Source organism: Chlorocebus sabaeus, chromosome 11 (genome assembly GCF_047675955.1).
Source record: "Chlorocebus sabaeus isolate Y175 chromosome 11, mChlSab1.0.hap1, whole genome shotgun sequence".
Classification (NCBI taxonomy): Eukaryota; Metazoa; Chordata; class Mammalia; order Primates; family Cercopithecidae; genus Chlorocebus; species Chlorocebus sabaeus.
In genome coordinates this window covers 105,835,347-105,850,192 of record NC_132914.1, presented here as the reverse complement: position 1 = coordinate 105,850,192, position 14,846 = coordinate 105,835,347, and the positions used below count along the sequence as shown (strand labels likewise).

The 14,846-nt window shown below is 43.7% G+C and overlaps 1 protein-coding gene across 3 annotated transcripts in view; it reads left to right on the top strand.

The window, feature by feature from the left end:
* Positions 1 to 620: 620 nt before the first annotated feature.
* Positions 621 to 14,846, top strand: part of CORO1C (coronin 1C) — an 85,866-nt gene continuing 71,640 nt past the window's right edge. Inside the window, exon 1 of one of the 3 annotated variants that reach the window (XM_008004587.3) lies at positions 621 to 1,153. In XM_008004587.3, the coding sequence (XP_008002778.3) occupies positions 943 to 1,153 (211 nt within the window). In that variant the 5' untranslated portion in view covers positions 621 to 942. The remainder of the gene's footprint in view (positions 1,154 to 14,846) is intronic. The other 2 variants (XM_037996574.2, XM_037996575.2) reach the window with 2 other exon arrangements.

Sequence of the window (14,846 nt, the reverse complement as noted above, 5' to 3'; positions counted from 1 at the left end):
TCAAGCTTAGTATTTCAGAAAGGGATTTTGGCTATTAACAGGATAATTTCTTCATGCTAAAGATTAGGGAACTCAGGCCCAGAGAGGTAAGAGAACTATCCCAGGTCACACAGTCTGACGGCAGCAGAGCTGAGGCTCAAATTCCCGTGCTCCGACTTTCAGGCCCGGGCCGCCGAGTTATTAAGGGCCTCTGGCCAGGGAAAGGAAGGGAGGAACCCTGAAGTTTCCATTCCCTCACCTGCGAAATGGGGTCAATCACGGGCCCTCTTTGGTGTTACGTGGGTGTGGCCCAGCCCAGGGGCGGACACCCTGCACTAGGAATGTGACAATGGACGGTTCAGGGAGGGCTGGAACTTCGGCAGTCCTCAGGGGAGGTGGTGGGAGGGTGTGACGGAGCCAGGGCGGAGCCTCGGGGGCCAGAGGCGTGGATTCGCGAATTCGGGGCGGGGCTTGAGGTTTAAACGTTGAGATCGGGCAGTGGGCGGGGCTTGAGATGCTAGGAATAGGGTTGCAGTCCTTGGGCGGGGCTTCTGGAAGACGGGGCGGGGCTTTGTGAGGCCGCTGGGCGAGTTCTGAAGCAGTGGGAGGGCAGCCGGGCTTAGGGAACCAGGAGGCTGCTTTAAGGACTTGGATAGGCTGTGCGCGGGGCTCAGAGGAGCTAATGTTCCTGTATTAAGGGATTCTGGGGGAATCTTTGAGGAGCTAGGGGACGTGGCCTTGCAGAGCCTAGCGGGTCAGTGAGCGGGGCTCTAAGAACCCCGCTCCGGGGTCTAAGGAGCAGTGGGCGTGGCTCAGAATCGCCTGTGGGCGTGGCCCTCTGGCCACTCAGATGACTGGAGAGCTGGGCGTGCGCTTGGGCATCGTCTGCATCCCTCGGCACGACCAGAGGGGGCGTAGCGAGGCGTGGAACGTGGGGTGGGAAGCTAGCTTCCCCTCCCGGAAATGGGCGTGGCGTGCCGCAGCCCGGCAGCCCTGGTTGGGCCCCGCGTGGTGCGGGGGCGGGGCCTACACGCGGTGGCGGGGGCGGGGGCGGCTGCCCGCGCCCCTCCCCCGCACAGCGCTCAGTGCCAGGCGGGAGGCGGCAGCGGTTGGAGGCTTCGCCCTGCTTTGCAGCAGGGACTTCGGCGGCGGCGCCTCAGGCACCTCGGCCCGGGTGAGCGGCGCGCGCCCGACGGGGCAGCCTGAGAGCGAGTCGGGCTGGCGGACCTGTCCTCTGAGCATGTGCCTGCGCGGGCTGACAGGAGCTGGCGGGGCGAGGGGCAGGGCTGGGTGGAGGGGACAGGGCTGGGTGGGCGTGCGGGGCGCGGGTTCACGGGCCGGGGTGCAAGGGGTTAGGCTGGGGGCTGCTGTCGGGGGCTCGGGGGAAACGGAGTTGGGGACCGAACCAGGTGGCGTGGGAAGCGTGAAGCAGGGTCCCTGTGGGGAGGAGGCTTTCGAGGTCCGGAACGCTCCTGGCCGGGTGCGGAGCCGCCGGCCGAGGTGGGACGCGGCTGCCCAGGGAAGGCTTTTAGGGGTCAGGGATCGCCTGCTTGGGCGAGGTGCTGGGAGGGAAGGGCTGCTCCGGGCGAGGCGCAGAGCCCTGGGGCTTCAGGCCTGGGGACTGGGTTTGGGCCGCCCCAGGGAGCGAGTGGGTGGGGGCGGGCAGGGGCTGGGCTCACGTGGGGCCGGGGCGAGCTGGGCCCTGCGTCGGGAGGGGCGAGGGTGGCTGCCTGGCCTGCGGGTTTCCTGGCTTTGGGTGCGAGGCCAGCTCTGGGCCCTGCAGATCTCGGTTGGGGGTCAGGCAGGGCGGGGCAGGGCTGGAGCTGGAGTAATGTGGGTGGGGGCGGCTTAGGAAGAGGCTGAGCCTGGCCAAGGGAGCAGAGGGCTGGGACAGGCTGGGGGTTGGGAGGGGAGGAACGAAGCAGGAAGACTGTCGTCCGAGTGAACTGGGTGATTCAGAGGTGTGTTCCCCTAATAGCGGGGCAGCTGGCGAGGGACGCAGTAAAAAGGAGCGAGGTGCAGGTGGGGCCCCGCTGCGCCGAAATGACTGAGGATGAGGTCAGACGTGGAGGGTGGGAATGTAGAAACCGAGCTCTCCCGCCTGTCCCCACCGGCGCACGCTCCCCAGCTCTCCGTCTCTCAAATGATTTGAATGTGTGGGGGGAAGTGGCAGGCTGCGGTGAGAGCCGAGAAGAAAGGGGCTTCCTCTTGGAGGGAGGCGCTGGCCCTGCCATCCTTTTTTGGGAGTGTTCAAAGAATTTTGAACGCTGGAAAAGGAATCGTAGGCTTTACTGCATCACGGTTTAGAAACACATCCTATATTTGGCCGTAATGTAGGCTGCCCTTGTTTTGTGGTGTCTGAAGTGCTTGCTCTGAATGTTGCAAACGTGGGATTCAGAGTGCGAAGCAAATTGCAAGTTGTTCATTTCCCCCGGCATAGTAAGATACAAAGGCTTTTACCTCCTATAAGACATTTGAAAAGAATTGAATGTAGTGTGCGTTTAATAAACTGGTCCTGGGTGGCGAATATATTTACTCTTGGAAATAGTTATCACAAAATATTAGGCCCTCTTACCGCAGCCTTTCTGCCTGGAATTACATTCTAAAACAGTACTTGTAGGGCTCTTAGTCACTCTATATAATAATGCATCTCATTGTCCTTATCTGGCAGAACGTTCTCCTGACACCAGGGCCTGCTGGAATAGACAGAAACATGATTAAGTATAAGCAGTTGCTTTGTACCGTCTGTTCAGTTGTGAAGGCAAATAGATATCTGTTTAATATTAATTCACTTTCTGCATTCCCTGTAAAACTGAAGAAATGTGCAAAATCTATTTGGGACTTGGTTCTATACATTTCAGATGATTTAAGGAAACTAATATTTTTGGTTTGGAGTTATGTTTCACAGTCATAATGTTTGGCTATGAAGCATAATAGCAAACATTGGATCTGAGAAGTCGCGTAAATAAGTAGGGAAAAAAGTGAAATAAAACTGAGAATTGTGTTGTACCTTGGGTCTTGAAGTGCAGTGTTTTGTGGTGGAGGGTAGTCATGTGTACTGAGGATCGAACAAAGATTTGGTATAAACGTCAGCAACACACGTTTTTGACAAATATAGAACCTATCTTGTCCATATTTAGTTTGATTGTTTGTGAAAGTTACATTAAAGCCTGTTGAATTTTAATAGATACATACCGATGAAACATCACTGCACACGATATTGAATTTTTCGTGATCCTTTGTTACTTTGCCTGCAGATAGTGCTAATCAGCATTTATGTTTGTTTATGTATAGTTTAGGATTAGATTCAGTGTCAGTGAATAGCATTTTTTTAAACACTGTTGGGTTTTTTGATAAAAGTTTTATGTTTAACTTACTGTCACTTCTGGGATCCACTCCAGCCGTGAGGAGGAGAGTCACTCTAATGCCTATGAGATGGAATGTTCAAAAGGATAAATATCAATTCTTAGTTATATAAGTGGGTATGTCGACGAGTCTCTTCTTTATGATGGCAAAATATTAATTTCTCATTTTGATTTGTCACAAACTGGTACTTTAGAAACATACTATTAATTGGGCTGTTTTACCTTTGACCTCTTTTCAGGGGTGGAGCAATAATAAATTTGAGAGCTACTTGCATTTTCAAGGTACAAATCCATGTGATAAAACCTCTTAAGCTTGTTTTCCATTTATTACTTCTCTGTGTTACTGTCTCCTTGAATTATGAAAACTCTTTTCTGACACTTGTATGCCTTTTTAAACTTAAGATACCTTTTCGGTATTAAAACATAGAATTCTTCATGAATATTTCAGTATGACCTAGTACCTAGAATGTTAAGTAATAGAATCTCTCTGGGTTTTCTTTGCCCTAGTTCAGATCCTTTAAAGTGAGTGAACAAGATTCTGTACTCCTTTCTGAGCACTTTGTACTTCTAGAGTGCAGAATGGAACTTTTTTTGTTTTGTAACAGCTTCATTGAGACATACCATACAGTTCACCCATTTAAAGTGTACAGTTCTGTGGTTTTTGGTATATTCACAGAGTTGTGCAGCTGTCACCACAGTCAATTTTAGAACATTTTCATCACCCCCAAAAAGAAACCCCATACCCCTTAGAAGTCCTCCCTCACCAGTTCCTTCCCTCCACAGCCCTGGGCAACCACTAATCTACTTCCTCTATGGATTTGCCTATTTTGGACGTTTCATATAAATGGAATCATACAATATGTAATCTTTTGTGTCTTGCCCTTATTTAGCATATTTTCTTTTTTTTTTTTTTTCTGAGCCACTATATCCAGCCTCATAAGGGTTTATTCTTGATGTTGGGGCTTGGACAAATGTATAATGACAGGTATTCTCCACTATCGCATTATGCAGAATATTTAGCATATTTTCAAGGTTTGTGTGTGTGGTAGTATTGTATAGTACTTCATTCTTTTTTTTAATGGTCAAATAATATTCCATTGTATGAATATGCCATGTTTTGTTTATCCATTCATCAGTTGATGAACATTTGGGTGTTTTCCCTTTTTGGCTATTATAAATAACGCTGTGAACATGTATTTTCATTTCTCCTGAGTATTTACCTAGGAATGTAATCGATGGGTTGTATGGTAACTCTGTATTTAACTATTGGAGGAACGGCCAGAATTCTCCAAAGCAGCTGCACCATTTTACAGTATTCACCAAGAGTATATGAAGGTTCTAAATTCTCCACATTCTTGCCAACACTTGTTACTCTCTGACTTTTTGTTTCTAGCCATCTATGTTTTGCTCATGGCTAATGATGTTGAGCGTCTTTTCATGTGATTAGTGAGCATTTGTATATGTAATCTTTGGAGAAATGTCTATTCAAATGCCCGTTTTTTTTTAATAGGTTGTCTTTTTATTGGTGTTATAATAGTTCATGTATTCTAGATTCAAGTGCCTTATCAGCTGTATGATTTGCAAAAATTTTCTTGTATTCTGACATGTCTTTCATTTTCTTGATGGTGTCCCTTTTTAGGAACAAACATTTTAAATTTTGATGATTTCCAATTTATGCATAGTGAGGTCTTACTAGTTAGAAATTAGACCTTAAACCACACCCTCATCAATATTTTGGTTATGTAAATTAAAACCCAAAAATGTGAAAGGACTGGGGAAATGTTTGAATTAATTTATTTTAAGATAGGCTGTAGATCAAAAAGGATTCATCAGGGAACATGCCATTTACCTGTTTAAATCCTCTGGCGACCTCACCTTTACCCAGAGAATAAAGTTCAGACTTCTTAATGAGGTGTGGAGTAAGGTAGGCGCTGATTTCAGCCTGCTTTATGTCTCACTATTCCCTTTCCTATGTCTTCATCTCCAGTGTCACTCCCTGAAACATCCCAGCTTTCAAATCTTGTGATGAACTTATTACGTCATCCCCTTTCTACTTCTAGAATGCCACTTGTCCTTTGCTACGTGGATCATGAGGTTTTTCCTCCATGAAAACTTCCTCATCTCACAGGCAGACATTCATCCCTGCCCTCATGTATTGTACATTCATCAGGACGTTTGCTACGAAGAACTGGACCTGAATTTGAGCTTATAGTCTGAAAGGTGCCTTTCCATACGAGGCAGAATGCAATAGAGCAATTCACACAGAAGGCAGACTGAGATTCTCTTGTTCACGGCTTGGTCATTAGTGCCTACTGGATATTTGCTGAATGATTATTTATTGAAGTTAACTGGAAAGATCCTGAGGTCAGTGGGTTTCTCTGATTATCATGAATGTCTTTATTGCCTGTATTAAAATAACATGAATGAGGTAACTCCCTTTTGCCTTTCTGGCATCCAAGTCCAGGTCTTACCAAAAAGTGCTCAGATGTAAAACTCAGTGTTTAAAACATTTCCCCAAGGGCAGAACATTCTTGTCCGGGTTCTTTCCCCCGATGAATATTAATGACTGGCGCACAGTCTTCTCAGTAGGGTAGATGGCCAGCGAATACAGTTTAGTCACACCAAATGCATACAGGCCAACCCTGATAGTATTTGGTCAGTTAGTACTGGAACTACCCCTGTCACACTCATGAGAATGGTTGTAAATTGGATTTTAAGGGTGTGTACTTTCTTTTCATTCTTCTTCTTTTTTTTTTTTTTTTTAATGTTTTGTAGAGATGGGGTCTTGCTATGTTGCACAGGCTGGTCTTGAACTCCTGGGCTCAAGCAAGCCTCCTACCTTAGCCTCTGAAAGTGCCAAGATTATAGACGTGATACACCATGCCCAGCCTCTTCATTCTTTCGTTCATGCTCTCCTCTCTTGGGGTGTCTGACTCAAATTAGTGTTCTTTAGTTATATTTTATGTTTTTCTGTTCATTTTTAAAATACTTTAATTAAAAATATTTCGCCCGGGCGCAGTGTCTCAAGCCTGTAATCCCAGCACTTTGGGAGGCCGAGATGGGCAGATCATGAGGTCAGGAGATCGAGACCATCCTGGCTAACACGGTGAAACCCCGTCTCTATTAAAAAAATACAAAAAACTAGCCGGGTGAGGTGGTGGGCGCCTGTAGTCCCAGCTACTTGGGAGGCTGAGGCAGGAGAATGGTGTAAACCCAGGAGGCGGAGCTTGCAGTGAGCTGAGATCCGGCCACTGCACTCTAGCCTGGGCAACAGAGCGAGACTCCGTCTCAAAAAAAAAAAAAAAAAAAAAAAAATTCATGCCGGGCGTGGTGGCTCACGCCTGTAATCCCAGCACTTTGGGAGGCTGAGGCAGACAGATCACAAGGTCAGGGGTTTGAGACTAGCCTGGCCAACATGGCCAACCTGTCTCTACTGAAAATACAAAAATTAACCAGGTGTGGTGGCACGCATCTGTAGTTGCAGCTACTCAGGAGGCTGAGGCAGGAGAATCGCTTGAAACCTGGGAGGCAGAGGCTGCAGTGAGCCTAGACTGCGCCATTGCACTCCAGCCTGGGCGACAGAGTTGCACTCCAGCCTGGGTGACAGAGCAAGATTCCGTCTCAAAAAAAAAAAATTCACTTAGCACCTTTCCGAGAATTAGGAGAAACCAGTTGGCCATTTCAGGATACCTTTTCTTTTTTTGTGTTCATTAAAGCTTGAATTGTGGCAAGGTAGTACAGAAGAGAAAGAAAAATGTCAACTTTTTTGTCTAATTAGGGACAATGAGCTATGGGTACCTTCTGTAGTTCTCGTTCTAAGAGTCTTTTGTATTTAGGGGAACTGAGGCCGTGAAGGTGCAGGCCTTTAGGGCCAGATTGAGCTGGGCTTCATTATTGGCTCTGCTTCTTGCTAGCTGTGACTTTGCCAGTTCCCTCACCTCCCTGAGCTTCGCTTTCCTCGTCTGTAGTGTGGAGATGTAAAAGGTTTACTTTGCAGGGTCATTGGCAAGATTAAGCAAGGAAAATTATATGAAGTCCCTAATGCAGAATAGGTACTGAATACATTCCTGTTCCCTCTCTTCACTCTTAAATGTTTGTTAATGAATGGAACTGCAGAGAAGCAAGGTAGAGTAAGTTTAATACATTTTACATCTGACATTAAGCTATTAAGGGTATGGATTCCCACTCCTACCTGAGGATTTTAGACTTTGAATCAAAGTTGAGTCACTGAAGAGGGCAAAAAATGTCTAATTTTAGGATGGGAAGGCGGTCTTAAAAACACCTTCAGTGTTTTTACATCTGTCTGAATTGGAAATGTCTATTCAGACAGTCTTCTCTATTCAGGTCTATGTATTCAGTCTATCTGCCTGCCTGTCTATCTGTCCATTTTAAGGAAAGTTCCTGGCAAAAGATGAATTTTTTTTAGGATTTGAAGGAGATTGCACTGCAGTGCTTGAGATACTCTTCTGGTTATGGTATGGTAAAGTGTAACATTCTGTGTGGGAAAAGAGCCACTGTAGTTTTATGGGATGTTAAATTAGGCCTGTCATTTGGATCTTACATTAATAACAAAAAAACAGTTCCTCCCATTTGCTGCAGTAATGAGTAATTAATATAATGCAAAGGTCAGAGTGAGAGAGACTGAAATATAAATGAAAGTAGGAAGACCTATACATTGTATGTGGAAGGCAGTTATATTTTTTCCCCTTTGGTCAGGCAATGATCTCGTTTTTAAAATTTATGAATAATAGATTATATTTGGCATCAGTATCTCACCATCTTTTAAAGGGTATATTATTTTCGGGAAATTTGGGAGATTATTGCTCAGGTACAGAGGTCTTCATTCTTGACTGCTCTGTGATGATCATCTGTGGACCTTTATGAATCCAGCTGCCTGGGCGTGAGTTCCCTGGTGACTCTGAATCACAGCCAGAGCAGGAAGCACTGTGGGCTGGTCTATTCCTCATTTTCCAGATGAGTGGACTTTGGTGGCAGGAGCTTGACAGATTTACCCAAGATCAGGAACTTAACTGCCCCTTCCTTTCTTCCCCCCGCCCCACCTCTACCTCATTCCATGTGTAGTGTGAATTAATTTTTATAGTTAGTCATGTGGGTTTATAGTATAGGGTGGATTTTTTATTTAACAATGTGAACCTGACATGGCTTTCCCTTTTTAGTCTTTGACCCAGGGCAGCAGTTCCATTCTCTTAACCTTTCGCCATGGTCTTTTGCCAGATCTGCAAACCGAGCCTATTCACAGGGTTTTCTTCGGTTAATCACCGCAGTTGGTAGCTCGTACCTGTGTTGTTGTTGCTTTTTCCCACATATTCACGTTGTGCCTGTATTAAACTGTGAAGTGTGGTCCAGGTTTTTAGGAGGATTTTTAGATGTATTTTTAGGAAACTTGAAAATACATGACATCTCTTGGATAAACCTTTGGTAAACTTGATTCCTGTTTTTAATGTAAAGCTCCTTGACAGTATTTTATTGATCCTTTTAAATTTCATCAATCTTATAATCTGAGCATTAGTAACCAGTGGTTTTAAAGATTTGTCTTGTATTTGGAAGACCGATTATTATTGCAAAAGTGCCCTTGCATTGCGTCTTGCCAGAAAAATTGGCATTAGTAGGCCGTCTGTATTTGAAAACACCAAGTTTAGTTAGGAACAACACAGGCCCAGTACTGGAACTATTAATATATAGATCGTAACAGACATAATGAAAACCGCTTAGGATTAGCAAAAGTTGATTATTGTTTCACAATGTGGTCGTTCTGTCTTTGGGAAACCAAGATAGACTGCAAGTCTGGTCACATGGTGGTTTGGTGTAAGAGTCTTTCTTGCTCCATTGTGGAACTGGGTGTGTGTCCCCATGTCTCAATAACTGCTGAGGCCTTCATTCTGGATGAACAAAGCTGTAGATTTTTCATGAGAGACCACAGTAGACACGCATGGAAAAGGAAGCGTTAGGAGAGTGAAGCCATCAGGGTGTATTTTCCACTCTTGACATCATAGGGGGTGTGACAAAATTCATAAGCTCCCTTTCCTTACGACAAATGTTTAATCACCATTATTTGCCTACTTCACAGGAAAGATACTTAAATTCCTTTTCGTAATGGTCAAGCATTCTTTTCTAGTTAAAGATTCTAATTCCTTTCATTCTTAGGAACTTAAAGAATTGACTGATTTATTAATATAAAAACTCAAATGCGGCTAGAGTGGGAACTGAGGAACACACGTGAACGTGCGCTGTCATCTCTGTTAAGCAGAGGGATTTATTAGGAAACTAGTCCCTTTAGAAGCTAGATGGTGAATTAATTTTGTGGTTAGTAGTATCTTTAGCTTAACATTGTCATCCTAGTTTTCCTTGGCAAGCAAGAGAGAGGCTGGAGCCAATGAGGACTGGCCACAGTTCTTTGGGGGTGTTATTTAATAAGATGCACATTGTCTGTTTTAGAAATAGAGTAACTGTCCTTTAGGCTCTCTCTTCTGTGGGCCACTGTTGCTTTACAGTGCTACCACAGGAAAAGATAAGTTGGAAGTCTTATTTTTCTCCCTAAGACTGCTAGTTTGATCTTTTTATGCATTATGACAATGTCTTGAGTGCAGTGGACTGAATTACTTTATCAAGTGGAACAAATAACATATCATACCTTCAAAGGACAGTTATGAACCGTGTATTTCTCTGAAAGTGAATGAGCAAGAACCCAGTGAAATTTCTGTTTTGGAGGCAGGCAGTGTGTACATTTGGTCTCCAACTCAAGACTGAGTTGTGTTCCAGAGTCTAACTCAGTTATTTGGAACTCAGATCTACTAGTAGTAGTTTCCGTTGTTTTGATTCAGCATTATAAGTGGTGGGTATGTTCCCAGGCTAGACTGAAGGAATCTGTTGAATTCACAGCAGTTTTTGAAATTGTTTACGGTGACAGTGGAATTCTGGATCTTGGGAGCTGGTAGTCATGTGAAAGAGAGGAAAGGACTCATGCCCCATGCCCCAAGAGCCTCCCTGTGCAGGCTGTGTGGTTGGTGTTCAGGGGCCTCATGCCACTGCAGCCCTCCAGGTCTGTGCTGGCCCTCCTTGTTCTTCATCCTCCTTCATCTCTCTCTTAATTTGAAGCTTCTGCTCCCCTGGTTAAGCTCACTTCCTTTAAATCATGGTAGCAAAGCACATGGTTCAAATTCATTTCCCTACTAGACTACCGCTGTTATTCAGGGTTGGGATGACCACAGGCTTTATTCATGTCATTTCACTCATGTTCTTTAACCCTTTTAGAGGTGTACAATGTTAATATTTTTAAAGAGGAGGTTCCTTACTGATAAACAGATTGTCTCTTTGGAATATTTGCATTCAGTCATTGCAGCAAGGTTTCAAGGGGAAAGTTGAGCAAAGGCATGTGAAGTCAGGCAGAGCCCATGTAAGGAGGCTAGTCCTGATACCTGGAATCAGGAAGAAACCATGCCTGCTTTAGAAAGGTTCTTCCTGTTACTCCAAAACAGTGACTCTGCTAAATTTTTTTTCAAAATTCTTATGAACCGTTTTTTTTCGTTTTCCGTTTGGGAACTTGGGAACTTCACAGTTTGAAAGGGTCTTAGGTTTTGGCAAAGTGGCTTGGTTTCTGTGACCTTTGGGAAGTTGATCAGGGCATGGTAGTGATTGTAAATTTCGTGTCTATTTTTCTATTCTTTTATAAACCTACCAAAAAGCCACTTTTTTCATCAAACAGTGGGAAATTATTGACCTCTCCATTCTGTTAGTGCCTCTGTGAAGGGTTTGAACTACCTGGTTTCAAAGAATTCTTCTCATTCAAACATTTTATGCAAAATATATTAGGGACTTGATTTTTCTGGTGTCATTTTAAAAATTCATATTCACAAAGTCTGTTATGGCAAGCTTAGTGTTTTGATTTACTTTTAAATTATGTAAAAGTTTAAAAAATACATTACAAGCCTCCTCCAGCCCTCAAGCACATGACTCTTTAGGGTGAATTCTGCAGTGTAGGCTGTGAGCTCTGTGGGAATTCAGGAGAAAGGCGTTGGAGAGTCAGTGTTTGTGGACACTGGGAGTGAGATCCTGCCTGAGGATGTGCCTAATAGTACTGGGCTGACTCAGAACTGGTGTAATTAGGGAAGAGTAGTGTAAGATGGGTAGATGAGATGGCCCTGATTGTGGAAAGTGATGATAATGGGTTATGCATTTATACAATATGTTAGAGTAAAATGTAACTATGGTTTGGTTATGTAGTTATAAAGGTAGATGAAAGTGTAGTTTGTGGGTATCACTAGTGTTAGTGATTTCTATGCTAATACTAATTACATTTGGGATTGAATGACTAGAAATTGAGTATAGAATTATTTTCTAGTTTGTGAAAGTGAACACCTTATAATACTGCTATATTCCACGTTCCTTAAAGATAGAGGATATCTTACACTTTTTGGTGCCTCCATTTCCTAGCATATTGCCTGCTGCATAGTAGCCGCTCAATAAATGTTAATTGAGTAATTTAATTTCAACTTTGCATGATACACGTGTGATATTGTCAGTCTTTCCATTTTCCTAGAAGATGAAAGGAATAAAGATGTTTTATATAGCCTAGGACTACTAATTATAAATATTTGCCGGGCATGGTGGCTCATACCTGTAATCCCAGCACTTTGGGAGACCGAGGCGGGTGGATCACCTAAGGTCAGGATGTCGAGACCAAACTGGCTAACACGGTGAAACCCTGTCTCGACTAAAAATATAAGAAATTAGTTGGGTGTGGTGGCGGGTGCCTGTATTCCCAGCTACCCTGGAGGCTGAAGCAGGAAAATGGCGTGAACCTGGGAGACGGAGCTTGCAGTGAGCTGAGATCGCGCCACTGCACTCCAGCCTGGGAAGTCCAGCCTGGGTGACAAAGCGAGACTGCATCTCAAAAAAAAAAAAAAAAAAAAAAAGTCTTACTATGTTATTGTAAGCTAACTTCGTAATTTTCATTGTAAATAAATATGTTAGCAAGATGTTTATATGTGTAAATTTACATACACACAGACATGTATACACATTCCTTTATTGAAACATGGTTTATTTGTAAAGGAAATTTTGGGGTTTTGATTATTTAAGCATATATTCTGATAAAAAGCAGGATAACACAACATTTTGGTACTCATTGAAAATTTACTTAATTGATTTCTTGAATAAATTAAAAATATTGGCAGCATGGGTTTCTTATGGCTGTATTTTATAGCTCTGGTTAGCAGGTTTGTGTGTGCGTGTGTGTGTGTCTGTATGAGTGTTTGAGACAGGGTCTTGCTCTGTCACCCAGGCTGGAGTGCAGTGGTGTGATTGAAGCTCAGTGCAGCCTCGCCCTCCCAGGCTCAAGTGATCCTCCTCTCGAGTAGCTAGGATTACAGGCATACGCCACTGTGCCTGGCTAATGTTTTAATATTTTTGTAGAGATAGGGTCTCACTGTGTTCCTCAGACTGGTTTCCAACTCCTGAGCTCCAGTGATCCTCTCGCCTCAGCCTCCCAAAGTGCTGGGATTATAGGCGTGAGCCACTGTGCCCGGCCTGGTTAGCAAGTTTGACTTTAGAGTCAATAAAGTAACATCCCAACGGAAGCATACTTTCATTTAGGAATGAAGATAGATATAGGAAGAACCATAATTTCTGTCAAGGGGATTTAAAGTTAAGGTAGCCATTGAAAAAGCTGTTTTCTTTCACGATCTTTCTCTTTTGAGTTTCTCATCCTTTAATGCGCTATTGTCATTGCCTTATGTTCTCCCTGGAGGAGGAGGAGGTGGTGAAAGTGGAGGTTTGTCTGCAGTGGACCTCTAGGTGTTCCCCGCCCAGCACCAGAGAAACCATAGGGCAGGCCTTAGGGCATTTGAGTGACTCCTGGAGCCCCAAGGATTTAATGTATTTGAGAATTCATTTGACTTGAGAATTTGACAAGAACCGAGTAAGTTACGATAGGGTGAATTGTGCACCACTTCAACTGTTAAAATGATCTCGTCGCTTAGGAGTTCATTTATACATATGAAAGTCTGAAAAACTGTAGACTTTGGTTTATGTTGTATTCACGATAAGTGGTCACAAAAAATGAATTATTTTGTAATTGCTTTTGTGTGTGTGTGTGTGTGTGTGTGTGTTATTTCTGGCAGTTTTTAGAGAGCACCATAAGCCATAAATGTAGTTGTTTAAAAACGTATTAGGGATAGGAAGCCCCTGGATCTTTTTGCTGGCCTTCTACTTAAAATTATTTTAAAATTATTGTCCTACTTTCATTTGCGGAATAGATAATTTATCTTTGGTTACTATTACGATGTCCAATTAATTTAACATAGAGAATTAAAGATTATAATTTTCAAGTCTTGATACATTTTGGAAGGAAAATGGGTTTGGGAGAGTTAGGGCTGCAGTTTTACCAGCTACGGCTGATAAAAGCTTCTGATAGTATTCACTCTTAGAATATTTAGCCCAAATGTTTCCTTCTGAAAGTGGGCTGTGTTTATTTGTCTTCACTTCCCTAGAGATATTTTCATTTTATTGGTGAAATTGAATGTGTGGGGTTTTCTTCCTGAAGAGCCTGAGACCTTCTTCTAAAGGTATTGAATGGTGCTAAAGTATTTATTTGGTAGTAACTACATTGTCTCCAGTGAGTTAAATTCTTACAGTTTCTTGTACTCTATTGCAGATACTGATATTGAGTGTTTTGGGGTTTTTTTCTTCCCTTTAGAAGATGCATATGCTGATAAGTATTTTTAATTTTAACAAAAGGGATCAGGCAGACAAAATTATTTTTCCTAAGGTGTAGTAAGATTGCAAGCACTATATTTTCCTATTTCTATCGGATGTCTGAAAATTCCGGAAACATAGGGAGATTTTTATTTTAAACAGTGTTAGTTTTCATTTTCTTTTCTTTTCTTTTTTTTTTTTTCTTTTTTGAGATGGAGTCTCGCTCTGTCGCCCAGGCTGGAGTACAGTGGCGCAATCTCTGCTCACTGCAACCTCTGCCTCCCGAATTCAAGCGATTCTCCTGCCTCAGCCTCCTGAGTAGCTGGGATTACAGGCATGTGCCACCATACGCCACTAATTTTTTGTGTATATATACATTTTGAGACGGAGTCTCACTCTGTCACCCAGGCTGGAGTGCAGTGGTGTGATCTCAGCTCTCTGCAAGCTCTGCCTCCCGGTTTCACGCCATTCTCCTGCCTCAGCCTCCCAAGTAGCTGGGACTACAGGCACCCACCACCATGCCCGGCTAATTTTTTATATTTTTAGTACAGACAGAGTTTTAACGTGTTGGCCAGGATGGTCTCGATCTCCTGACCTCGTGATCCGCCTGCCTTGGCCTTCCAAAGTGCTGGGATTACAGGCGTGAGCCACCGCGCCCAGCCTAATTTTTGTATTTTTAATACAGTGGGGTTTCACAATGTTGGCCAGTCTGATCTTGAACTCCTTACCTCAGATGGTCCACCTGCCTCGGCTTCCCAAAGTGCTGGGATTACAGGTGTGAGCCACTGT